This window comes from Rhododendron vialii, chromosome 9a (genome assembly GCF_030253575.1).
Source record: "Rhododendron vialii isolate Sample 1 chromosome 9a, ASM3025357v1".
Lineage (NCBI taxonomy): Eukaryota > Viridiplantae > Streptophyta > Magnoliopsida > Ericales > Ericaceae > Rhododendron > Rhododendron vialii.
Genome location: NC_080565.1, coordinates 33,539,883 through 33,566,292, shown reverse-complemented (window position 1 = coordinate 33,566,292; position 26,410 = coordinate 33,539,883). Strand labels below are relative to the sequence as shown.

At 37.9% G+C, this 26,410-nt stretch overlaps 4 protein-coding genes across 8 annotated transcripts; 1 reads left to right on the top strand and 3 right to left on the bottom strand.

Annotated features, from left to right (window-relative positions):
- Nucleotides 1–572: 572 nt before the first annotated feature.
- Nucleotides 573–10,581, bottom strand: LOC131301240 (exocyst complex component EXO70A1-like). Its single transcript, XM_058327417.1, has 12 exons — nt 10,234–10,581; nt 8,320–8,415; nt 7,853–8,058; nt 6,518–6,760; nt 5,840–5,978; nt 5,522–5,734; nt 4,355–4,560; nt 3,161–3,361; nt 2,959–3,058; nt 1,979–2,085; nt 1,731–1,877; nt 573–1,235 (listed from the first exon to the last, which is right to left on the bottom strand). Exons 1-12 carry the CDS (start codon nt 10,558–10,560, stop codon nt 1,118–1,120), a joined length of 2,103 nt encoding a protein of 700 aa, XP_058183400.1. The 5' UTR covers nt 10,561–10,581; the 3' UTR covers nt 573–1,117.
- Nucleotides 10,582–12,031: 1,450 nt separating this feature from the next.
- LOC131301238 (protein CHROMOSOME TRANSMISSION FIDELITY 7-like) lies at nt 12,032–18,401 on the bottom strand. Of its 4 annotated transcripts, none has more exons than XM_058327416.1 (6): nt 18,088–18,401; nt 16,841–17,078; nt 16,663–16,758; nt 15,645–15,713; nt 15,195–15,547; nt 12,032–14,297 (listed from the first exon to the last, which is right to left on the bottom strand). In XM_058327416.1, the coding sequence occupies exons 2-6, from the start codon at nt 16,919–16,921 to the stop codon at nt 14,117–14,119; spliced, it is 780 nt and encodes a 259-aa protein (XP_058183399.1). In that variant the 5' UTR covers nt 16,922–17,078; nt 18,088–18,401; the 3' UTR covers nt 12,032–14,116. The 4 variants fall into 4 exon arrangements, with proteins under 4 accessions (XP_058183399.1, XP_058183396.1, XP_058183397.1 ...); XM_058327413.1 differs by having other exon boundaries at nt 16,841–17,083; nt 18,088–18,400; XM_058327414.1 differs by having other exon boundaries at nt 12,032–14,246; nt 16,841–17,083; nt 18,088–18,398.
- On the top strand, nt 12,145–13,551 carry LOC131299815 (F-box protein CPR1-like). The gene is made up of 3 exons (XM_058325388.1): nt 12,145–13,248; nt 13,357–13,437; nt 13,528–13,551. Exons 1-3 carry the CDS (start codon nt 12,145–12,147, stop codon nt 13,549–13,551), a joined length of 1,209 nt encoding a protein of 402 aa, XP_058181371.1.
- Nucleotides 18,402–19,542: 1,141 nt separating the features above from the next.
- Nucleotides 19,543–25,882, bottom strand: LOC131301237 (uricase). Of its 2 annotated transcripts, XM_058327412.1 has the most exons (9): nt 25,729–25,882; nt 25,471–25,693; nt 23,714–23,806; nt 23,066–23,141; nt 21,955–22,064; nt 21,250–21,341; nt 20,946–21,119; nt 20,708–20,798; nt 19,543–19,899 (listed from the first exon to the last, which is right to left on the bottom strand). In XM_058327412.1, exons 2-9 carry the CDS (start codon nt 25,672–25,674, stop codon nt 19,816–19,818), a joined length of 924 nt encoding a protein of 307 aa, XP_058183395.1. In that variant the 5' UTR covers nt 25,675–25,693; nt 25,729–25,882; the 3' UTR covers nt 19,543–19,815. The 2 variants fall into 2 exon arrangements, with proteins under 2 accessions (XP_058183395.1, XP_058183394.1); XM_058327411.1 differs by having other exon boundaries at nt 25,471–25,877.
- Between the last annotated feature and the right edge of the window lie 528 nt (nt 25,883–26,410).

Sequence of the window (26,410 nt, the reverse complement as noted above, 5' to 3'; positions counted from 1 at the left end):
TACTCCTGGTACAGTAGTTATTTTTATTAAATTTAAAGTTGTAAAAAATGTGTTGGGATAGTCGAAGAAAATGTGTAGAACACTTAGGTTTAATAGAAACAACTTAATTTTTGACAAAAAAATTTAGTGCAGAAATGTTAATGGAAATGGGGCATCAGTTTCGACTCCCCTTAGCCACCCCACATTAGCGTGGAATTCACGCACTTTATTTGGTGGTAAAAAGATTGGCAGTGTCTCAAGACATTGAACAATATTTTCGTTTCAATATACACCATTTATTTTAGAGGAATGTCATATCTATATTTGGTGAATGTTACACCTCCTCAAGGTAAAACGTTATTGGTGAAAGTTATATCTTTTCATAGTTAGAGGTGTATATGATATGCGCTTTTATAGGTGTTACGCCTAATGGGATAAAACGGTACACCTATTTGTGATGAAATGTTACGTATCTTTATGGTTAAATGTTATGCCTTTTTTGCTTCAACATGTTACGCTTATTTGTAGTGAAATGTTACAAAGAATGTGATCACTCCAGTATTACAAAGAAAATACTATTTAGACAAGAGAAGAGTTTAAAATGCATATTCCACTACTTCAAACAAGAACTGGAAAATCATATTTCTGCAAATTAACAGCCAACACGATTCCATGTTACAATATCTTCACATCTAGAGAGCCCAGTTTCTGAAACATGGTGATGAAGCTCCTTGGATAGTTTCGGGTCATGCCAATTTCTGCCTAATTTGCTGCTAAAAGAATATGATCACTCCAGTATTACAAAGAAAATCTTATCCAGACAAGAAGAGTTTAAAAATGCATCTTTCACTACTTGAAACAAGAACTGGAAAATCAGTGTCACCTATACAAGATTACGGAACCAACAACGAATACCGAAACAAACACCACCACCACCACCACCACCACCACCACCAACAAGAAGATAGCACCACTACACATGGCTAAGGAATTCAGAAGGCAATGGCTGCTTTTATTTTCTTCCCTTCTTTCTTGGTAACAAGAAGATAACAAATACAGGCACTAGGCAGGGCCAAAAGAACCCATCTTACTTGAGAGGCCATCTTTTTTTTCCCCTTCTTACTCATCCTGTGTTCCCCTACCGCTTGGATTCATTTAAGGTCTTCCCTTCAAAAAATTCACCGAGCATTCTGTCAAGATCCTCTGCCGAGTACCTGATATACTTCATGGGGTTCTTCCCACTCTCAACCAAAGCACTGTGACATACATAGAAGAAACGATTCAAATCACAAGAAACCAGTTAGTACTGGTGACTCTCTATATCTGTGTATCAATTTCATATCGAATTTGGTTCATATAATATGGGCTGAAAGGAGACCATAACCTGAGGTCACCAGGACACTCAGGTCGTTCTGCGATGAATGATGATCATTGCCTAAAGTTCTCACTGTTTAAAAGTCCAGATTCGAGAGTTTTATAGAACAGTTGATTATCTCTAACAAGTCTAATTTTAAAACCAAGTGGTTTTGTTCCTATGTCTTTTGTACTTTTTCGAGATATGACCAGTTTACCTCAAGTGTGTCGAGCCATTTTCATTAACAAAAAAAAAAAAAACATAATCAACCAAAATACAGTTCTCCTAACTTCACTTGTATTTTCATGTAAAACAAATTTGTGCCTTCAGATGCTTCAAAGTTCATAAAACAAGAGCTCAGAATCCCTCAAAACATTATGAAGGTCATCATACATACCCATAGCGCTTAATGAAAGATCTGTACGCTGGCAACAGAATCTCAGCAACTGCAAGCCTCAGAGATTCTCGCAACTCACTGTCAGGAACTGTCCATTGAGACTGTCTTTGATGAAGCTCCTCAAACTGGATATTGAACGTCTTCAACCTGATGGAACAAAAAATTAGTTCTCTCCTCGGCTAAGAACTCTGGAGCAACTGTGTTACGGACTAAAGGATATTTTAGGAAAGGTTCAATTTAATATAGACCTGTCTTTAACTAATGCTCTTGAAACTCCACTACTTCCTCCATCAGCACCAATTGAGCTGCCACCCCCAGATGAATTCGCCCCTTGTATAGTGAGGCACTGCAGAATCTACAGAAAGAGGACCCAATGCAAGTTATGGGATTTACTCTTGAAACGTCAACTTCACCACCCACACTCATTGGACAGCATATTTAAGAGTAAACACTCCAACAAAACTTATGCAATACAATAGAAGTACATAATAGCATTACACATACGTCCAATGCGACACTCCCAATCCCTCATTTAACTTGATATCTGATATCAATGCAATACCCAGTTGATGAGATGGAGAGGACGGGGAAAGGAAATGACCAAAAAAAAAAAGTACCACAAGAGGGGGAATAAGCCCAGAATCAAATAAGCAGTTATTTTTTTTATGCTCACACACTTGTCAATATGTCTGCCTAAAAATTAAAGGCTTTGTTTGGTTCACAATTTGGGAAAATTTGGAAAGGATTTTTGGGGTAATGAGTGGAGAGAGTAATGATTGGAGATATGGGTAATAAGTGGAGAGGGAAATGAGAGTAATGATAGGGGTACTAAGTGGATTTGGAAATTTTTTACCAAATTTTGAACCGAACAAAGCAAAAGACTGATGATACAAATATCCAGATACCAAGGATAGGGCTGGAGATAAAAAAAAATGGTGAAATAATTTGAGCAGGCAATGTGAGTACATTGCTAGTGAAGCAAAGCTTAAACCAAAGAACAAATTTCTAAGTATCGGTCAAGGAAGCAACCAAACACACAACATGTCAGCAATATGAATTTCTTTTATGTAACTTCACATGCAGAACAATAAATGACTCCACATATAGAGAGCAATGGGTCTTTAAAAGATAATACAATTTCAAGGAAGATCTTCAAGCACCAAAAATAGTTGCTGAAAACCAAAATAAGATAATTTCTGGTGGTATGCATAGGGTTAACAAACCAAACCTTTGCCCAAGCAATCCTCTTATACTGATTGGCATGCTGCTGCACAATCCTCCTATGTCTTTGGACCCAGTCATCCCCTAACAAATCCTTTGCTTCGGACCTAAAACCAAGATAGATACAATAAGTAACACAGTCATGCATACCAGACAAGCTTAGACTGCTTTCTAGAAACCATCTTAAACAACACAATTGTGAGGCAAACCTTCGTACAGATCTGACCATATAGTGGATATTGTTCATAAGAAACAAGTGAGTCAGAGCTGGATCCTTATACTGCTTTGATTTTCCGTCTAAATTGGTTTGAAGAGCCTGCATTATACGCATAGTTACAGAGGCCAACTGCGGATGTGTTTGCTCACCATTCTCAAATTCTTCAAAAAGTTGCTTCAAGGTTGACTGATAGCTGAACATGTCAAGGAATTCATTCGTCAGGAAAATCTTCGCAAAGTAGGAAAATCAGGCAAAAGAGAAGCTGTAAAGCGTGTTTCCGCACCCACAGCAGTAATAACAAAAAGTATAGCTGCATATACAAGAATATCTGCGACTATACAGGTTTAGAATACTATAGGAAACTCATGACTGCATTATATCTGCAACAAGTTACATGATAACATCCACTTTCCACTGCTCTACCTATGCTATATGGTAGGTGGATTCAAAAGAGGGGAAAATGAAGGGGGAAGGAACACTGATCTTTGGGGAAGAGATTGTAGCCTTCTTTCTTTTTGTTAGTAGGACCAAAAGGATATAGGAGGGAAAAAGTGGGAGTTACATTGTATGAGCACAATCCATGAAGCAATCGACCTCATTCTAGCAGCCAAGACGGGAGTGGGACTTCTTATGCACATAGCATGGGATGGGCTACAAAGCTGATGGCCAATGGGGCATATCTCCCATTATAAATAATAATACATCCAAAGGAGAAAACATGATTTCACAAATCCCAAAAAGGAAAATAGCTATTTTCTTCCCCTCTTCCGCCAACTTTGGCAGAAGCAAAATGTGTGAGTGGAAGCATCATCCTTCCGTTCAAAATTATGCTTTGTTCTCTAAGGTCCATTTTTCAGTAAGACAACACGAACTAAAGTAGGAAAATAGCAGCTCAGTTCATAAGTATTTACTCAAGACATGAGACATTAGGTCCTAGTTGGTCGATATTAACTTTATGTTCCTACTGATATTATTTAAGATTCATTTTACCAGCAGGTGCCATTTATGCAGAATAGTAAGGATGAAACCGTAACTCAACATAACCAACAGTATGGAACTGAAAAAATACATTAATTCTTTGACTAACTCAAATAGGAAATTTTACGACCATAATCAGCAATTAACAAGAAAGAGTAATAGGACGCAAGTTTCAAGGCTCAAATAATACATAGTTAACTAGACTTACTCAAATAAAAACTTCACGTAGTTAATGACATAGCTTGTCAAAGGATGGACGGTTCCATCCAACACAGCAGTTTTAGTTGCATCCTTTTCAACTGCTTCTTCAAAATCACCACAAGTCTCTTGGGCTGCCTGGGCAAGCCGCTTTGTCAAACCCATCGAAGATTCCCTGATTTCACTACAAGGTTGACTGTTGAAAAGTGTTTCAATCTGCCAAGAAATCCACCTTTGATTTAATCAAATATGTTTCCGCATGCAAGCTATATAACAAATATCAGCTCGCAGAAATATAAAATACAAGAAAAAAAGGGGTAGATTCCAGGGGGGAAAGGAAGAGAAAAAATAGAACGCTTGTGATAACAATGGAAGAGGAAAACTGGAACGACCATAGCCTATTTCCCTATTTTATATCTTCTTTCTGTGGTTCTTACTTGATAACAAAATTAAATTTAGACATTTTACTTGTCCTCAAATCTCTTTATTTTTAAAGACGAAAAGAGGAAGAGAAATGTGCAGTAAGAAATCCTAGTTTCTCTATCTTCACATTATTTTGAAAACCTTTCGTGTGGTTTGTGATTTGTCTGTTGAAATGTTCAAGTTCAGGTTTCTACTGTTGTTTTGTAAAGGTTTCCTAGCATCTGGTTCTACAGTTTTGTTCCTTGGTTGTACAGGCTCGAATCCTCATGTGACTAACATTGTCACGTGGACTCTTACGGCAAACTTAACCCGTTGGCAAAGTTTTAGATGTGTCCAGTGAATCTAGGACATTGATTCAATAAGTATGTAACCTCGTGATGCATACAGCTTCCACTTTATGAATAGCATGCTCTGCATAAGTTGATGAAAACAATTTCAACCCATCAAAAAACAAAAGAAGTTTTCAAGAAGTAAAAAAACTAATTCAACCTGACATCACTAGACACGCAAAATTAGCTAAACCCAATACCTCGACACGTACCCTGTACATGAATTCACATAATATTATTGACTCAAGTGTAAATTTATATACTATTCTACCAGATTTTATTTCTATCTTTTCTACTTAACCTTTTAACACGTCTATTAACAAGACAATAAATCAATTTCAGCGAAAAGACTGAATTATTCTTCTTTCAGCTCCTAAATGTAGACAATTAGTGGACAAGTGTTTGTTCATACATATAGCCCTTACCTCAGAGTGAAGCTCTCTCATTATTTCATACATGTCTAATAGCACAAATAACTTTTCTGGAGATCTCTTGCTTTTGGCAATCGCATCTCCAAAACTAAGTAGCACAGCAACGCTACTGGCGGTAACTTCAGCAAAACACTGATCCCTGAGGGAATCAATGCCTTCAAACATTTGATCGCAGACTTTCCGTTCCCCAGCAAAGAGAAGTTTAACCTGTTCAGCATGATTAGATAGTTGCATCCTAATCAGCACCATTGTACATTTGGAAGTATAGGTGTCATCTATACACCATGTTTCAGAACTTCAATCACAACTTACAGCAATCCGCATAAAATGAATCCAATTCCCAATCTTAGCCTCCAAAACCTCCCACTGCATCTTCTGGACATCATCTTTGCTAAGTTTTTCAACTCCCAATTTGAGAATGCTTTCTTCCAAAACTGAAGAACGGGTATCCCTGATTGAAAAAAAAGATAGTGTCAAAATATTTGGTGACAGTTTTGAAGGCATTTCGAAGAGAAAACCATTCTAGCTTCAATTTTGCCATATGTATACACTTGAGTCAATAGTAATGCCCGGGAATTTTAAGACCCTTCAGTGAAAATAACCTCAAGAGGAAAAAAAGACCAGAACAAAAATAAAGCAGTGCACGTTCATACTACAAGTGCATTTTCATGCCTTGGCATTTTAAGAATACAGACGCTCTTCATAAACAAATTAACCAAGAATATCAAATCTTTAAGTGCATGACACACCAATCAACAACTGGGACTGACTCCAAGGCATTGAAGCTTTTATTTGACGTAGTTCTTAGTAAGAGAAGAGCATTTTGAGCCGCTGATTGATTCCAACAAAGGCAACCTATTATTATATTATAGAGATTAAAAAAAAGATCTATCTATGTTGTTAAATATAATCCGAGGAATCACTACATGCAGAACACTGATATCAAAGATCACAGCACATTGGAATTTGGATACGAATGGAGGTCTTTACCTGTATATTTTTAGCAACTGCTTTTTGTGGCCAGCTTGAACCATTTGCTGGGCTAAATTATGCAGCAACGGTAAAATCCGTGGAGGTATGAGAGCAGGAGGTGTGTAAACAGCATTTTCCAGGTTACCATTTTGGTGTTCAGAGTGACCATTCTTGCCATTGCCCTGGTTTCCTGGAGATTCGGATGAAGGCCGCAGCGCACTTGGGAGGCACTCAAAAAGACGTTCAGGTTCCACAGGTTTGCTGAAAGTACAGAAATCGAAGCTATGCAGTAAGTGAAGTCTCAAACAAAAATATGCATGTTTTCCATTTAAAATGCAAAACTAAACTAAAGTATCGATGATCTCTAAAACAAGTTCCGAGAAATCAAAAAATTGTTCAAACAATACCACAAAAGACCTTGTTTATGCAGAATCAAGCATGGCTACATTTATTAGATAAGGAGTATCAAACTCAAAACACTAGCACGAAACCAAATAAATGGCTGTCAACTTCTTGTTGATAAATGAACAGGTTGTGATCAATGTTATAAAAATCGCTAGGGCGCTAGTCGGGCGGAAAAGGGGTGCCTATAGCCTAGGCCCCGACTAGTCGGCCGCCTAGCGCCTAAGCGGGGACTAGGCACCCGACTAGTCGGCTGTCTAATCTAGGCGTCGGACCACCACCTAGCGCCTAGGTGGGGACTAATCGGCCTAGGCAGCCGCCTTTTAGAACACTGGTTGTGATGACTGTGTTTAAGCACCAAGCATCATCAAAACGCACACAATGTGCAAGCAGCATCCAATTCAGAATGTCTCGTTGTACTTACATAATAATAGAACAATGAAAAATAGGAGAATACAATAGCATCAAAGAGTTCTGAATTCCTTATTGAGAAATAGCAAACTCTACATAGAATGTCAATTAGGGAAAGCTCTCAGACGTATTGATGTTGCCTAGCCAGGAAGAATCAAGGAAACATTGACTGGGAAGTATGCAAAGATACATACTGACTAAGATGGTTTGGCGTGCATCTCGAAGTCCAGTTAAGGAACTGTACGCAAGAGTGAATTAAATTTTGTGGTCAAAATTTGCAGCGATGACAAGACTAGTGTTCATGGAAGTTGAGCTACTAGGGAAGACCAAAAAGCATAAAGCATGACCAAATTACCCATACAAAGCAGAGAACAAAAAACTATTTCAACTCGATATGCTTGGGACAAGACTCTATCAAGGATACTTGAGGCCATATGGACAATAGATAAGGTAAAGACACCAAAGATACAAGATACGAATCTAGACACAAATAAAAAGAAAGAGATACAAGAAAGCATTATCAACATTTCAAAAATAAACCTGTAGGATTGTAGGAGTTGCTTGAATTCGTCTTCCAACTTTGCAATTGCCTTAGCAAGTAAATTGTTTGAATGGTTGAGCACTCCATCACTACTCTTAAAGCTTTTGTTATTGCTGAAAAATCGAATGTTGCTTCGTAACTGCTCAATTGCTTCAAGATAACCCTCCAGGTCTTCATGAGGACCTTTGAGTATTTTAGCCTCCGCCTACACATCGAAACAATAGTAGTATCCGATATTGTAAGCTACAAATATAGGATTACATTACAGGAGTAAGTACAGTTTGTCCCACGACGACACAACACCTCGAAAGTTCCAAGGAAATAACTGCAAGGGACTTCCAATAACCCACGAAAACAAATCTTGAAGGAAACCTTGAAAGAAAACTGAGCAATGTACTAATAATGCGCTATTGTTTGGTAATTGGCAGGCATTGTAAGGAGTTTTTTGGTAGTCTACACAACTGACCTGACGAGAGAGATCAAATTGAGCCAATATAACCTCCGCAGCCTTTGATGTCTTGTCAATGTTCTCATGAGCTCTCCGTATAGCATGCGTTCTAATCTACAAAAACCAAGTAAAAATAGCATTATAAGAACAGAACAATGCAGCAGGAAAGTAAATCTGAAACTGGAACAAGATCAAGAAGCCACAAGTAGAGAAAGTGGGCCAAAGGGAAGCCCAAAAGTAAAATCTGTTTGGTAGCTAAGGAAATACATCAGAATTATAATCTAAAAAATTTAGGACTGAAACTACAACGGAAAGACTAGCGCTAGACTAAGCCATGTTTATTTCTAGTGATTCTTTGCCCATTTTCGCAGAGTAAGTAATGAGAGTAAGCTGACCGAACCAAATGCAGATGTCCTTTACTTGAAGCAGTGAAGCACAACCAGACATGCTCATCTGTTAACAAAATGGTTTTAATAAAAGAAAATAGACTCAAAGTACCGAATTGATTAGAGATCTTTTTTGTTAAGTTTTCTTGGTTTTCTTTTCTCATCGACCGCTGGGGCTTAGGAATCACACCATTAAATTCAATGAAATATGGGAGAATAGGGGTGACATTAATCACGTCCAGACACGTTCATCTGTTAACAAAATGGTTTTAATAAAAGAAAATAGACTCAAAGTACTGAATTGGTTAGAGATCTTTTTTTGTTAAGTTTTCTTGGTTTTCTTTTCTTATCGACCACTGGGGCTTAGGAATCACACCATTAAATTCAATGAAATATGGGAGAATAAGGGTGACATTAATCACGTAGAGGGGATCAGACCTCCAACTAGATCAACTGAATTGGGTCTAATCTCCAAAAGCCTAGAGGCAATTCCGACATATGCTCTCTTCACAAGCCATATGACATCTACATAGTCTAATGTAGACTTCAACCAAAAGGAACTACAATCAAAGGGCATAATTCAAGAACGCAATATCAAGAATTCCAAGACTTGGGGCTTAGGGCTAAAACCACACCCTGACAGCAATTAAACAAGTTAAAGACTCAAAACTGAATACTAAAATGCGGATAAGAAATCAAACCCGGAAAGAATCCGCCAGACTAAAGCCTATTTAAGCTACCAGCGCTATTTTTTGACAGTTCTGGGAAACACAAATGACGAAAGAATCCAATAAATTTTTCTTCCCCTCCCCCATTTATTTCTTCTTCATTTTTGTACAAAAAATGGAAGTGCAGATATGGTACCCCTCACCCCCGCCAGAGAGTATTGCCCAGTCACACCACACCACTATCTAGAGACCAACTGCACCTACATTGGGGTCGAATCTAAAGTCCCATCACATCACGTGTGAATGGTGTAAGGAGCATAGTTACATAATTCTTCGGTAGGACCTCCACCGCCTGCTCTCAATCAACCATGCTCCTTGGCATAAATGAAAGATGCCACTGCCCTGTTTTAATTCTTCGGGATGTTTTTGAGAGATGCTTTGCCGAACCCTAAATGAAAGAGTTCTTATGCATCGAGAAAATTATATATGGGGACATGCATTCGAGCTATTTTCAAATAGAATCAAATTGGCGGATGCTTTCACGCTCGCACATTATATGACTTAGGTTAGGACTTGGGAGTATGATCGCCCCATACTGGGGCCACGAGGACTCAAAACTGGGCCTCGTCCAACCAAGTCCCGAGTTTCCACCTCTGAACCAATAAACCCAAATGTGGTTTTCTGCTAAACTGAGAATAAATCAACATACCCAGATATGGTTTTCTGCTAAAAAAACATCACCGACCAAAAGTAGATCACAAATTACGAATCAGATTGGGACTCACTTTTCTTTCCCTTTAAGTTTCCTTATAGTTTTCTCGGCAACCAAACACGGGGCAAGACGATAAAACGGAAACCCAGAAAGGGAAAATAATGACCTGAGTGGGACGCATAGCGGTCTCGAGAGCGGAGAGGCGGTGGTCAAAGGAGCCAAGGGTGGAGACCATGGTGTCTGTGATGGATTGGCTCTTTTGCAGAGCCTCTCTCATCATGGCCGCTCTTTCACTCAGCACATCCACCCCCATTTTTTTGGTTGAAGGATCTTGTCTCTCTCTACTGCGCGTCTTCGAACGAGTTACAGAGACTGGAGAGAAAAGGAAAACCAGAGAGAGAGAGAGAGAGAGAGAGAGAGAGACGTGTTGGTGGTTGAAAAATATAGAAAATGAATTCGGAGGATGCTGATGTGTGGTCTCGTTAGTTGACATTTCCTTGTTCTTTCGGTCCCTTTTGACAGGGTGTTTTCCGGGGGGTTTAACTTAAAAGAAAATTTGTAGGCCATGAAATAAAGTTCTCGAGGGTTTTTTTTTTTTTTCTTTCCTTAATCTTAATTTACCTTATTCTAAGGGATTAGAGATTGTTACTTAGCATATTTCTATCCCATCCTAAGAATCTTAATCTACCCTATTCTAAGGGACTAGAAATTGTTACTTAGCATATTTCTACCTTATCCTAAAGGACTGGAGGTTGTTACTTAGCATATTTCCCTCTCTTTTTTTTATGACATATTACCCCATTTAGACGACAAGAGAGGATGAGAAAACCAACTTTTCCATAAATTTTGACATGTTCAACTACTAGGAAAATAGTGAGGATCACAAAAATATTTTTCTTATCAGGGCTCACTTTCCCTCAAAATGCATCTTACAAAAAGATAAAAATTTATTTTCTTGGAAAAGTTTCCTTCCGCCCGAAAGCACTTCTCTTCTCCTGCCAATATCAATTTTCCCAAGTCTCTTATTATCTTAGTAGTGAGTTGAGTTGACATTCAAATTATATTTTCCAAGATAGTTTGTTTCTTCAACGTATTTTTTCCCCAAAAAGGGCAAGAAATATTTTTTTCTTGAACGTATTTGTTTTTTTATCTTAGTTTTATGCTCCAATTTATTTGTTTGGACCGAATAATAAATCATTCTTAGTTGATATTTGATATTTATTTTAATAATTCTATCAATTTATTTTGTTTTTGTAGGGAAAATGGTGATTGATCACTATAGTATAGTTCTCTTTCTGGCTGATTGCAGAGTTGCATGATGATTTAGATGATAAACAACTTGTGTAGAAATTGAATACATATATACTCGTTTATATAATGTTTATATAAAAATCAAATTTTTCTAGTACTAAACTTCGTTAAAAAATTATGTTTCATTAATTACGTACATTGTTTTTGAAAATATGATGATTATTTAGCTCAAAAAGTTATTTTGTCCTATTGAACTATTTCTCTTTTTTTTAAATGAACGGAAAAAAATTTGGTACTAAATTTCCTACACAACTTTTCTTACACCTGAACGGAACTAAAATATTATGTACGAAAATGATTTTGTTCATCCTTCTTAGAAGAGAGGTGAACATTAAACTTCTTTTTATTGGTCGAAATAGTATAGGGACCGTCCAAACCAAATTGTTTAAAATTCGGACCGTTCAAAACACTTTAGACGCGCGAAATTCACCTTCGTAAACACTCTTTCACGGAAAGCTCCGTAAAAACTCTTTCCAAAAAAAATTTATTTAAAATTCAGACCGTTCAAAATACTTTAGATGTGCGGAATTCACCTCCATAAACACTCTTTTTTACGAACGAAAGCCCCGTAAAAAAAAAATTATTTTCTCATGGGTTAAACAATATACGAGTAAATTTTCTCCGACAGGGGGAGGCCAAAAAAATAAATAAATAACCTTGATTTTGTTGTTGGGCGTCTCTCTCTCTCTCATCTATCTTTCCGTGATCCAATGGGTACGGAGATGGGCGATTTACCGCTGCCGCCGCCGCTACTCCCGGAAGAGGTATGGGTAGAAATCCTGTCGAGGCTTCCGGCGAAATCCCTCCTGCGATTCAAACCGTCTGCAAAACCTGGTTCGCTCTAATTCAAAACCCCCATTTCGTTGATTTGCATTATCATCACCGTAATCGCATTACCAGAAACAATGATTCTATCCTTGTCGTCCGATCCATCACAACCGCAGACCCCCAACAGCAGCGCAGTAGTATTTACGATGATAATAGTGAAGTTGTGTTATCCTTTTACTCTTCCGAAGCCCCGACGACAACTGCATCATCGACAAACCCCGTTCGATTGCCATCTGATCTTTTCGGCCCTGGCTTGACCCTTCAGGGTGTTGTGCAAGTGTTCGGCCCTTGCAATGGCATAGTTTGCTTAACCAATAACGTAAACATTGTTTTATGTAACCCTGCCACCAGAGAATTCAAGGCGGTCCCTGTCCCGCCCTTTTCGTACCCGCGAGGGCTCAAGTCCCTGACTGAGGGAGTTGGATTCGGATACGACTCGCAAGACGATAACTACAAGATAGTCAGGATCATTGAGCTTTTCAACGACGACGAAGATGTTTATGTTTACGATTCTCAAAGGGTCCAAGTATTCGACTCGAGTAGTGATTCTTGGAGACATGTTGACGCCAGTGTCCCACTTTGTGTGACGCATTTTCCTTGCTTTGAAATGTTCTTCAATGGGTCTTTTCACTTTTACGGATGTCCTGAAGATCATGACCCGGTTACTGAATCCATCTTAGCGTTCGATATTCATCAGGAGGTGTTCCGACAGATTCCATTCCCAGTTGTTTGTTCCAACTATAGTCTTTCAGTCTTGCATGATTTGCTTGCCCTGATAGTTTATGAACCTCAACAGGTGGAGACACAGTATGACATTTGGGTGATGCCTGAGTATGGGGTTAAGGAGTCTTGGACTCGTATGTATATGATCGGACCACTAGTAGGAATCCACGGGCCATTGACATTTTGGAAGGATGATGAGTTGCTCATGGAAAGTAGCACTGGGCAGCTGGTGTCATGTGACCTCAATACCCAAGAAATTAAGGAACTTCCAATCCATGGAATTCCAAGTTCGTTACATGGAATTCCAAGTTTGTTACAGGTTGTTTTGTTCACAGAAAGCTTACTGTCAATCAAAAGTGAAAACACTCGGTGCAGACAGTAGGATGGTCTGATTTCGCCTTGGTCCTTCGTATTTGCCTTTTTTCAGGGTCATTTTTGTTTTATGATTTTTGCTTTTATTACTAGAGATTTGTTTGACAAACTGTATTTTGTATCTGTTTCCAGGAATGTATTTTGTTTTCGTTTATTATGACAGTTTCTTGTTACTAAACTGTTCGCGTGAAACCTCCTGAAGATTTATGTGATGTTTGTTTAATAGATTGACTCCAAAATGGTAAAATAATAGAAAGTATTAGGTGACGACAATTCGTCTCACTTATGTTAAACATTTGAGAAGTACATAACCAATCGAAATCAGCCAGAACTGGTTCAAAGACGGTGGCCATACTCAACAAATAAAGGATGTCCTACATAAATTCCAGTTACTTTTCGGTTTAGCTTCGCTTTTCTGTTCGTTTTCAAAAGCAATGTGGAACAATTAATGTTAGGTGATAGTCGCCACTTCTATTTCGAGAAGTAAAAGTTGATAGTCATTGCAACTTATTCATATTTCTTGTTGTCACGTTGGCTAAAATTTGTCAATGTAAAATGTCATATTAAGTACACAAGGCTCAACTGCCACATATAATCTAGCCTTGCATTGTTCTTTGCCAGATGCTAATGTATTCTCAAAGAATGTTTGGGAAGAAATAGACCTTCAAATGGGATTGAAGCACATGAATAACTAAGAGAAGGTGAAGAGCTCAAGAGAGAAAACAAAATATGTGTATCTATATGAAACATGCACGTGTATGCTGTCTTTGAAATCTGTAAATAAAGGCTTACAGAGTAAACAATTCCCTCACATTTCAATCACTCTTATAGGCTAAAAACGAGCTTGTGTCAAAGTAACTACAAGCCAATGCCATTCCAGAGGACGTAGGATCCGAGAATGCCAACTGAGATGATTTCAGCACAAAACCTTCGCAGAAGCTCATCCTGAGGAAGATGAGCAAAATTGGGAAGGAAATCAGCAAATCCGTGCTCGAACTGCTAAGAAACTCAGATGTATTTGTACATAATTAATAGCTGCCTATAGTAGAGAAGAAACAAACACAGATGTGCAATGCACATTGGCTGCAAAGTATGCCCTGTTTAGTTCTCAATACCCTAAAATTTTGGTATTATTTGCACGAAGTGCCTTATGATTTGAATCCACAAGATTAATTGGCTTAGTTCTTATCAATGAACTAGTGCCCCAAAATGAGCAGCATGAGGATTTAGACTCCAAGCCTATCAACATATTGGATTAGAAATCAAAGGAAGGATTGCATAGGGATTTACAGACAGAAATGAAACATTAAGTAAATAGATAAATGAATTGAGTTTTCTTCCTTTCATTATCTTCGTATTCTTTCTTTTCCCGTTCTCCTCCCTTCGTAAATTCCTTGGAAAATCTTCGAACCAAAGACAGTTGAAAAGAACAGAATGTAACTAAAGTTGTAGTCATATTGTCAAAAGTCCAGTTATTGACAGCATTTGATCACATTCTTCAGAATCTGTCCTCGGTGAACATCTCCTCTTTTATCAGTACAAGAGAGACTACGAAACTGGGAGCACACAAGTACTTGTACAAACCAGGATGAGGGCTTAAAATCAGTCAGGTTAGCATGTACCATCAATTCCATTAACCTCCGTACACAACGAGCTTCTCTCCACCTATGCATAAATGTATACACACGTTTATACAAACCTCTTTTTTTTTTTTCTTCCCGTTTTGATCAGCGCATATACACATTCATTTCCTCGTAACTCGTCAATTTAACAATAGCTTACAGCACAACTCTCAGGTGTCATTGTGCCTTTCATTCTTTTTTTGTTCCAAAAGCTGAAAATTGAATAGATTAGTTATTAGTATAGCAGGAACTCTGTGAATCGCGGACTTACCTTACAGCATCCAATAAGTGACTAGCAATTTGCTTCCTCCTCACAGAGGGTGCAACCCAAATTGCCCTAATCCCACAAGTAGCAGGAACAGCTTCGTTTGCAAGGAATACTGCTCCCGTGTGTTTTTCCTCTAATGCCACAGGATTAATTGCTGAAGGAGCTCTTTTCACGGCCTCTCTTTGGAAATTAATACCTCCAAATTGAAGCGTCGATGAATTTGATCCGTTATCGTTTGCATTGGTACCTTTAATGCTTTTTGGCGCCTCCGAGTTTGAAAGAACTCTGTAAGCAACTATGATTGGCTCTGCAATTAGACAACCAGCAATCCTCTGATGCAAGATATACAAATAGACCTGCCACCAACGGTGAATAAACATAGCGGCGTGCTGATTTTACAGGAGATCCACATATCAACCCTTAGTAATTAAAATTCCAAAGATTGATTCCCACCTTGTAGAGCTTATGAATCAGACATCCACTTCCAAGGTCCATCTCCATCATCTCAACAACCTTTTGAACCTGTCAATGCCATAGGCACCCCTTGAACATGTTTTTCAAAAGAGTTTATGCCAAGGAGCATGGTTGTCCAGGAATATAGCAAAAGTATAATATATTGAAAATGGTTTCCAGCAAAAGCAAGTATAACTTTGATTACTCATACTTTTCTTCAGGCATAACGCTGAATAAGCAGAAACAAGTGAAGAAAAATCTACACAGTATGCTTGTCTTTAGCATATCAAAATCAATCGAGCAAACATGTTTTGTAGTCATGATGAGAGAAAACATGAATAAACAGAACGTTCCTGCCCTACAAGCAGATTAGTTGCATCTTTTTGTGATCAGGATTAGGTACATCCCTCATTGACAAATTGTGGTGATATGCAATGAAAACTCATGGTCTGAACTATGTAAAGAAGCTATTTGGATTTTTATGTTGGTTGAACTAAAATAATGGGGCCTATGAATTTAGACGAGTAAATCTGAAGAAGATGATTTGCGCAGCCAACCACAAGCAAGTATTCAGAATCAAAAGATGAGCCAAGTTTGGTAGATCCTATGATCTTGTTTCACAGTTGGTAACTCTCATATAACAAAAGAACCCACATAAATTAATCCCATTAATGATTTGATAACCACAATGCCTTATAGAGATGTTACCAAAACCATATGAAAATGTTCCACATTCGGAACAAACTAATTCGTTCCAAACTAATGATCCAAAGAAGCCTACCCCCATTGTACTGCATTCCAAAGCGTATGGCATACCGCGATAAGTAACCCTGGATCCACATTTAGAACAAACTAATTCCGTTCCGAACAATGATCCAAAGAAGCTTACCCCCAGCATTCCGAAGGATATGGCATACCACAATCAAGTAACCCTGGATCCAACTTTATCGTGGGGAAGCTGAGGGCTTGTACTAGCATTTCGTAAAAAAAATAAAATAAAATACAACTTAAGTAGAACCTTTTTCTTATGAGCAGGAGGATCACCATCCAACACCAAAATTACGCGCCCAGCCATGGTTGAAGGCAAATTAACAACTCTTTCATTGTTCCACCCCTGTAAACAAAATATAGATAAGATGCCAGCACATTCATTGCACACTACCAAACTTCCATTTGAAGAACTAAAGGTGAAGTACCTTGAATTGGATACCATGCGTATAATCCTTGTGAAATTCTTTGTGAACCTTCTCATCCCCTTCATCCCCACAAACATACATGAAGCCGCATACGGAACAAGTGTGTAGAAGGAAATCAGATTGTCCCAAATCCAAATGAAGTTGAGCATAACTTCTCTTCTTTTTCAGGTTTCCATTTGGGATAGGGGTACATTTCTTTGATTCTTCTTTACTATGTTGACTAGCATCTCCATTGCTACTGCACTAGAAACCCAAAGAAGTCAAATACAGAAAGGACGCGGAAATTTTTTCCTGGAAAATTGATTAACAAATTGGCAAATCCCTCTCATCAATTCTGAACAGGGACTTATTGTTGGATGACTTCATAAAACATGCACATGTAAATGACCCATATGGCTTAAGATATGAATGTTCCCAAGAGGGTCCAACCCTGTTATATAGTTGTTTGAGGTGGATTCTACCATTTGCGAAGAAGACATTGTGAAAATCGCATCTTATTCTAAAAACAAGGCTGACCCATATATTGTCTCATAGAATACCCATAAAATTTTAATCCAGTTCTCGGCATAAGCATCACAAACAAGAGATCATTACTATGTTTTCCCATTATTTAAAACAGGGTCGTTCTAATAACCTGGTTTATACAACTGGCCAACACACAGAGACACGCAGAAATCAGGAAAAACCAGAGTTTCTTTTCATCTTTTTTTTTTTGTCAATCGATAAAAGAGATTATTTTACATCAGATATATGAAGTACAAGTACAAACCTGTGACACTACATTAATTCTGAAAGCCCACAAGATAACCAAGCCTAACAATTTAACCAATACAAGAAATAAGCCAGAGCCCTTTAAGGAAAGAAAATCCACACGCATGTGGGGAGACTTGAACTCTTGACCTTCTAGTGAGATACAAGAGTTCTGGCCAACTGAGCTAGCCCCAATTGGTTACCAGAGTTAAACCTAGTATAATCAATGGATCAAAACCCACTTCCAATTTACGTGTTTTAAGAAGTTAGAATTTTCAGTAAAGAAGTAAGAACTTTCACCAAAATGAATTGCCTACTCATTAAAATGACTTCACTGAGACAATTCCACAAACACCTTTGACCACTATGTTCATGGTTACCCAAAAACCACAAAGGTGGGTTTGAAAAATTGAAACAGAAAAAGAAACTAAAACCCAACATAGAGGGGCATGACGTTCATGAAAAAAGTATGAGCTGAAATATATAGAAAGACGTACGGATGGTGAGGGTCCTGGGTTTTCCGATCGAGGGTTTGATGGAGAATCTGAGGCTGCTGTTTGGGGGGGTTTTGGCGGCGGTACTCTGCGATTGAAGAAATTGCTGATCTTGGATTGCATGCTTGGTTTTTGGCGATCTACAATTGCTCTGAATCGTTAAGGATTTGTTGCTTTGTTGCAATTTTTTGGCGTCAAGTTTAATTTCAAAGATGAGGAGATTCCCGCCAATATTTCCCTCTTTTTTATTCGCCCTAAAAAAAAGGAGTACTGCATAAAAATGAAAAATCCAGTGTAAAAAAAAAATGAATACGTGACGGTAAGAGCAACGACACCATAAATGCCAATTTTTTCATTGTCATTCTCATTTTTGCCAAGAAATAGTGGTGTCATTTTTATTTTTTTTTTCAGATTTCTCGCGGTACCTTTAAAATCACATTTCTGATTATATTGAGCAGCTCGGATCATCGAAATTCGATCGGAAACTTTGGAGTGTTTTTTCAGATATTTTTTTAGGTGTCCTCGGAGCCGCGCTCGTGTATATATATATTATAGCAAGGTTGTTGTATGATTTGGAAGTCTTGTAGTGCACAGCCGCATTACAACTTCACGGTTGTAGTACGACTAATCCGATTGTCCATTTTGGCATAAACAGCTTTGATTTAATTCGAACTTTTTATTTATTTGGATTGTTCATTGCTTGGACACCCACGTATGCCAAATTTGAGGAAGAAAATGGCATTTTCAAAATTTGAGAAAATTTTGTGTTTGTAAGTGGGGGGGTGCTATTTGCCATTTTTGAAAAATGGCAACAAATTATGTGAAATTTAGCAACCGGTCTAGTTGCTCTAACATTATCAGAGCAAAATAGTAGTATATAGTAATTCTCCGCGACTCCATCTCAAAATCATAGGCCGCTATGAAAAGACATAAAATGTTTATGGAAAAAACAAACTACTTCTGTGCATAAATTATATGAATTTTTTACACCAATTTAAAGAATCGATTGAGATCTTTAATTCGGTTAATTTTAAAATTATGCACGAAAGGGTTTTATTTTCTGATCCAAAAAGTACTCAGCAAAATTTTAGTTTGAGTTGGAGTTTTTCAAGAATCGAAGTTTTGGGTTGGATTAAAGAACCATTAGAACAATCTATGCGTATTTGTTAGGAGTACCAAATTTGATGTAATGCCCCTTGATTTTTCAGTATCCATCCATCTTGAATCTCTAGACCTGACAGCCTACATCCGAACATTGTGCTAGTAGCTTGTTCGAGCTTTGCTTTGAAAATCTACCAAGTTTAAAAATTCATTCAAGCTTCGCATATTCCTTTCAAGTCAATTTGAGTCTTAAATTCGACGGATTGTTAACCGAGCTCTGGTAGCTTCACATATACATGATTTACCGAGCTGAGATCAAACTGAACTTGCAAAATTAAGGAGTTTCAGAGGTGTTCATTGTTCAAGACCCGACTTATATATACAACAAGATGAGTCAATTTCAAAGGAGCTTTAAAAAGAAACATTGGTCGAGCTCAAATAGCTTATTTCACTGGTGAACCAGCCATCATGCAAGACTAGACTACTGTAACATACATTTCCAGCTGAAATCCTGTTATTAAAAGATCATCAATCCCGCTCGCATTGCTTCCTCCAAGATACAGGATATGAAGTCTGCATCGGTTATTTTGAGGACGGACGAGCAAAGAAGAGAGCGCACAACTATTTGATTTACATCTTGGACCTGATGCGGCTCAAGCTCGCTTCAATTGTTCCATGGGGTTCATCGGTTGGTAAATACACATCATCTTTGAACTGCAAAATCATTGAAAAGGAGTAGCATCAAGCATCACAAAATCTTTTTTACCAGGTTTCGAAGGTAAAAATGCGCACAAAAAATCCAGTGCAATCTACCACACGTGCACTCTTGTTAAGGACCTCAGGCTCAAGCATCCAAGTCCTTTTCTTGATTTCCAACATACGTCTCATTGATTTTACGGGGTCAAACCTTCGAAATAGATTGTGTTGTTTAACAAGTCTAATCGTCCCAATTTAGACCCACACCACACCACGCTATTCTATTCATACATGTCCTGCACCCCTTTCTTTTTTCTGCTTGGCGCATATCCTACACCCTTATCCTTCACAATTGTACCATATGTTCCTAGGAATGTGCAGCGGCAAATATTAAGAAGTGGAACCATCTTTGAATGTAACTTGGGCACATTAATATCTTCAAAAACAAGGTCAGCTTTCTCCACGTTGAAACTTCTACGGTTGTCATATGTATTCCCAAAACTTTTTATTTTATTTTATCAGCCGTATGTATTCTCGATATAACACATGACAGTTACGAAAACACAATGGTGCCTCGTACTTAACTCATTTTTTTCCCAGATAAAAGAACTAGAGATCAATTACTTCCCAGTGTACTCCACTACTCCTCAGGAAATAGGTTCTAGGCTTCTAGCATTACTTGACAAAATACAAGAAGGAAGATAGGCCCAATAAAATTACATAACTTTTAGACGCTTAGAAAACAATCTACCACTCTCCACCGATGATCCCTGACATTTCTATTAGCTCAAAGGTAACTTTTCATGACATCAAAAGAATGTATTACCTGGACAATAACATTCTCTTTGTTTGATAGATTAACTGGAAGGAAATGAATATTTGGCATTTTCAATTGCATAGATGATACATCAGGAAACCTGGAAACATAGTAACTAAGAATCAATCTCCAACAAAGGCCACAGATAAACCAAAAAAAAGGTCAAGCATTTAGTAAGCATTTAGGTTGTGTGTGTACGAGAGAGAGAGAGAGAGAGAGAGAGAGAGAGAGAGAGAGAGAGAGAGACCTTCCAAGAACAGCCTCCGCCATTTCATAAAGAGTCCTTTGGACAGATGGGCTGTATACTCCTTCCTTTGGAGGACCAAAGAAAGTATCAACCAAAACTTTTTTCACATCCAGGAACCTCTCACTGAAGTAAAATGGCTTTGAAGGCACGCTAGAGACAGATTCCAAAGAGTACCTGCTTCAACAGTGCCTATCTCAATGCCTGCCTTTAAATTTCTCAAGATACAAATTCAAGTACAAATTGTAAAAGAAGAGAATTGGAAATCAAACAAACAGGGTGTGCCAGTCTCTCAGGAATTACATACATCCATGATGCAGTCACCTCCGTTGCCAGCATCCTCTCGCGTGTTTCGGGTAATATTGTGTATTTGTCCCTTATGAATCCTTCAAAACCTGACTGTTGCACAAACAATTTACTCCGAATCAAGAATATCAAAACAAATTGCATGACATGCATACACTACCTCTGTTGTTTCCATGGCTTTACACTTTATATGAAGCAAATGCCAAGAATACCCACAAAACTGTCAAACCCAAATGCTGAATTTTCACCTCTTGACTTCTATAGTGTGCAATTTCGTTTTTTCCCCACATGGAACCAAATTGCCAAACTGCAATCTTCACAGACAACATGCTTGCCCAAACTAACGTGTGTAAATGTTCAAGTCCATACTACTGAAGCCCCAAGAAGACATAACTATTGTCTTGTTGCCATGCAATTTGCAAATGCACAGTAGACAATTACAGTCCATTGATTCTAATGATAGCACCTCACTTTGTGTTTGTGACCTCATTCCAAATGTTAAACTTGTTACTGTGTCACCTTTTCCCATCAATCTGTTCGCAAACATATTGGTTACAAATTTTGATGACAGTTAGTCTTTACTTGTTGACTTACATAGTTACATCACTAAACAAGACATTTTAACAAAGACATATTTACCAAGATCATATTACATTGTTAGACATCCAGCGAATACTGATGACGAGAATCAGAAAGTTCAGCTTACCTTGGTAGTCTTCAGCAATGCCAATCCTTCGATGCCAGAAGTCACCCTCAGAGCACCAGATTTCTTTACTATAACTTCAGTTGTATGTTTCTCGGATCCAAGTTTAAAACCTTAAATACGAAAGACGATCAGAAAGAATAGTTAATGTATGTGCAAATGCCCAAGTTCAAAATATAGAATTGCTACTGAGAGGACCTACAAAATTCCATATTTTAAATCCAGTATCGTACCAGCCGGTACGTACCAGATTTACCTAAAACCAGTACCCAACCCCTCTAATTTCATTTAGGTCGGTACCGGCCATACCGGAGTGTACCAGTCAGTACCGGGTGAGTACCTGTCATACTATTATTTCTTAAATATTTGTTTTTTAGAGGTAATTCGACAACTAAGGCTTTTGTACTAAAAAAAATCATGAATTTCTTTATTTCTTAATATATGAGCTTCATAATCATGACTAATAATATTCTTTTGGTGCATACTTTCATGTTGGTTGAATTTTTTAGCTTTGCAAGCACACATATAAGTATACATATTCACATATAATATTCATGGCACAAAATCTGAAACCGTAACTGAAGTTATACTGGGAAAAAGGTACCAATACTTGTACGGTATTCAGAACCTTGTTTCTAGAAAACTATACTCATTGGCTGTTGCAGGTTGGCCTTTGTAAATATCTTCATTTCAAAGAAGTAACAAAGTTTCTTATCGAGACATAGCAGTACAGCATCCTATTCATTATAATGTGCCAAGGAGAAGATAGCAAGACACGTGACTGTAACAACTGAAGGAACAAAGTATCAACTTTGCCTCAAGGAACAAAGTTTCTCAAGGATTGTATTATTTGCTTGAAAGAAAAAAGTTTTAGATTATGGGGAATGTAGTTTGAGAGGTGACATTACTGGAAGCTAGTAGTTCCAAAGTCGATATACAACTGACTAGCAGCCACCTAAGCAGCCCTATAACCAGGTTAATGACTAGAAACAAATTGCATAGGCTCCAAAAGTGATGTAGCAATCTTATCTTGAATTAAAATATATAACAAAATACCTAAAAACAAGTCGATGGTTATTCTCAACTCATGCCTTTGAATGATGAAAATACTGACCGTGCTTGTGTGGTTGACCATCTATAACCATTCGTTCCCATGGCTTTTCTACTATCTTGATGATGGAAGCAGTAACCTATACAGAAAGTAATGCCAGTAGAACATGTCAGCAAATGATAAAAAACTATTAACATAAATTAGGTCCTTATTCCAAGCCAAGGGCCCTCGTGCTAAGCAAATTGCACTTGGAAAACATATGCTCATCATAGTACCAGCTACAAAATGCATTGGTCAGTTGCAGAACAGCTGGGCCTGGGCTGAAGTTCTTAAACATGCCAGTCCAAAGCTTAGCTTGGTTAATCGATCTCCACCAAACAAGAGCAACCAGATGTCAACATGGTTCAACTTATGATTGTCAATAGTTGACCAACTTTTAATGGCAAGTTCAGGGAGCAATTTCATGGCACATTAAAAAACAAAAGAACACTAATCTTGGACTACTACTTCGAAAAGAATACTTGAAATGGAATGGCCCTTGTGATCACAAAAACCAAATTTAAGCAGAATTTATATAGGGGACTACAAGCCTCCCGGCTTTCTGAGACACCAATGCACAACACAGAACTACCATTTGGCTACTCTCTTCTCCGAATTTCACTTAGAAAATAACCAACTCACCACCATTGGTGAGAACATTATAATATCTACCTGCTGATAGAAGGTTGTAAAGTGCTTGCCAAGTCCAATTGCAAAGTCCTCCATTGAAATCTGCTCCGAACACTCCTTCGCTTTGACATACACCTGCACGATACCAGAAAGTACTTTATCTCTCATGGAGGGAAGCAGGGAAGAGGTTGTGCATAAGGACATATGAAGGACATAGTACAGAGCGAGATGTGAAAGAATTATTGCATTCTTTAAGCATTGAAGATGGCTATCATAGCACCCCAATTGTATTACTGGCGTAAATAAGTCACATCTGCAGTATGCTTTCACTCTAATCTTTCCACATTTGTTGAGTGCAAAGAAAGTAATTGCTTTTCGTCACACACAGCCCCCTTCCCCCGGTTTCAGAATTTTCCCCAAACCTTGATCCTCCCCAACAACAATGGCTTTTGACCACATGAAGGAACTCATTTTAATCCCTAAAAAGAAAAAAGACACGTACAAGTTCCTGCAAACTAGAGAAAAACAGCTAAAGCATTTGAATTGATACAAAACTAATTCATGCCAAGAAACTATATCGTTACTACATATTCCAGTGTGAAAAATCAAAGAATATAAGCAGAGAAAATGTTTCAGGGTTATATTACACTTGTGCATGCAGCTACTTACTACATTCCACTGTTTAGATAATTAGGGCTTGTTCGTTTGGGGTACTCAACACCCCTGCACACACTCCCCAATAAATTTTCTCTATTTATCTCTCTCCACTCATTACACTTTAAAACCTCCCTCAAAACCTAAACCGAACAAGCCCGACTACGTTCATACTGAACAAGCCCGACTCCGTTCATTTTGGGGTTTTGGATTTTGGATTCTAATCATTATCCTATTTTTCTCCAATCATTACTCTCATTTTTCTCTCTATCTCTCTCCAATCATTACCCTTTTTTTCAATCATTAATCTATTTCTCTCTACACTCATTACCTCCAAATCCAAATCCAAATCCAAAATCCCAAAATGAATGGGGAGTGATGCAAACAATCCAAGCTACTCACGTTGAAATAAGTGTTGTTTGCAAGCCGGTTCGATATCAACTCCTTCATTTCTAATCTTGGCTTGTAAGAAAACCAAGCTACTCAAGCGTGACTCGTGATCAACTTGTTCGAGATGTACCAATCTGGAGTAATAAAAAACCGAACCAGAACATGTTCATTGAATTACGCTATGTTTCCAACCCAAAATCTAATAATTTACTGCTCTCGGCTCACTTACAGCCCCATAGGAAACTACAAGCGGTTTTCAAACATTTTCTACAAGTTTTCTGAGAAAAAAACTACTAATCCCTTTCTTCTTCTACGTGATCTAAACAGAATATAGTATTGCAGGGAGTGTTTTTGTAAGAATCCCCCCGCAAGTGACAAGTGGCGTAGTCCAATAAAGTTTAATTAGATCAATACTTTAACTAATTCTAATTGGTTCAAACAAGAAGATAACTTAGAATTTGAAAAACCCTATTAACCAGGGATCAATAAAATCTATTTACCTATCTATCTCTATCAAATTATATTACAGAAAAAAAAAATATTGAAATTCTTTTTCTTTTAATCGCCGTGCATAGCACGGAATGATTCTAGTTCCAAATTAACCAAAACCGATGTTAACAACAAAAGCAATTAGGATAATTCCCAACCTTTGACAGTCAAACAAACATGTCTCCACGAACATAACCAACTGATTAGACAAAATTCCGAACACACACAACACATAGAGATAGAGAGAGGAAGGAGAGGAAATATACGGTGTTCTTCATGGTATCAGTGGCGACGATGTGGGAGTTATCGCCGTTGAAATAGGCGGGTAGGCAATCGGAGAGGAGACTGACGCTGACGCTCCACTCCACAAACGAATGGCTGCCATCCGATCGCTTCCAAACCCTGCCGACCCTCACCCTGGTCTTCCCGTGCCTCTGCTCGAACTTGATGCCGTCTGTTTCGCTCGCCATGAATCCGAGGAATCTTTTTTGGATATGAACAGCTTGCAGTTTCGATCGCAGCGGAGTGCAGTGATATTCGTGTACGAGGAAGAGAAGGTGATGGCGCAGAGAGAGATCAAGAGGAGAAGAGAGTCCACTGTTTTATAGATCCATTTTCTGCAGCAGCGCGTGGGTGGAGCTCTCCTTTTTCGTGACAGAATTGTCCAAAATGGACAAACCAAATTAAAACGGAGCCGCCGCCCTGACACAGCCCCCCTGTCTCTCTCTCTTGCCAAGAAGACCAAAATGCCCCCAACTCCCACCCTTTTAACTAATTTTTTTTAATTCCTTAAATTTATTATCTTATTTATTTAATTCATTTTTTATTTAATTAATTTTAATTTGGTTAACTCAAATAATATTTTCAACTAAAATATTTTTTTACATTTAAATTTGACTTTATATTTAAGGCTCCGTTCTCTTAAACTTAACTGAAATTTGAAAACTTTGTCCTTATTTGAATTTTTTTCGCATTTGTTAGTTTTGCATTATTAATTCGTCTTAAAGACAAGAATTGAAGAAATAATTTTTTTTAACTTTTACCCAAGTATTTTGAGAAATAATCACTTTTAAGCAAAAAATATTTGGGTAAAAGTAAAAAAAAATATTATTTTTCCGATTCTTCTCGTCGAGACGAATCAATAACCCACAAAAGTTTGGCACAAAATTAACAAATGCAAAAAAAAATCAAATAAAGACAATTTTC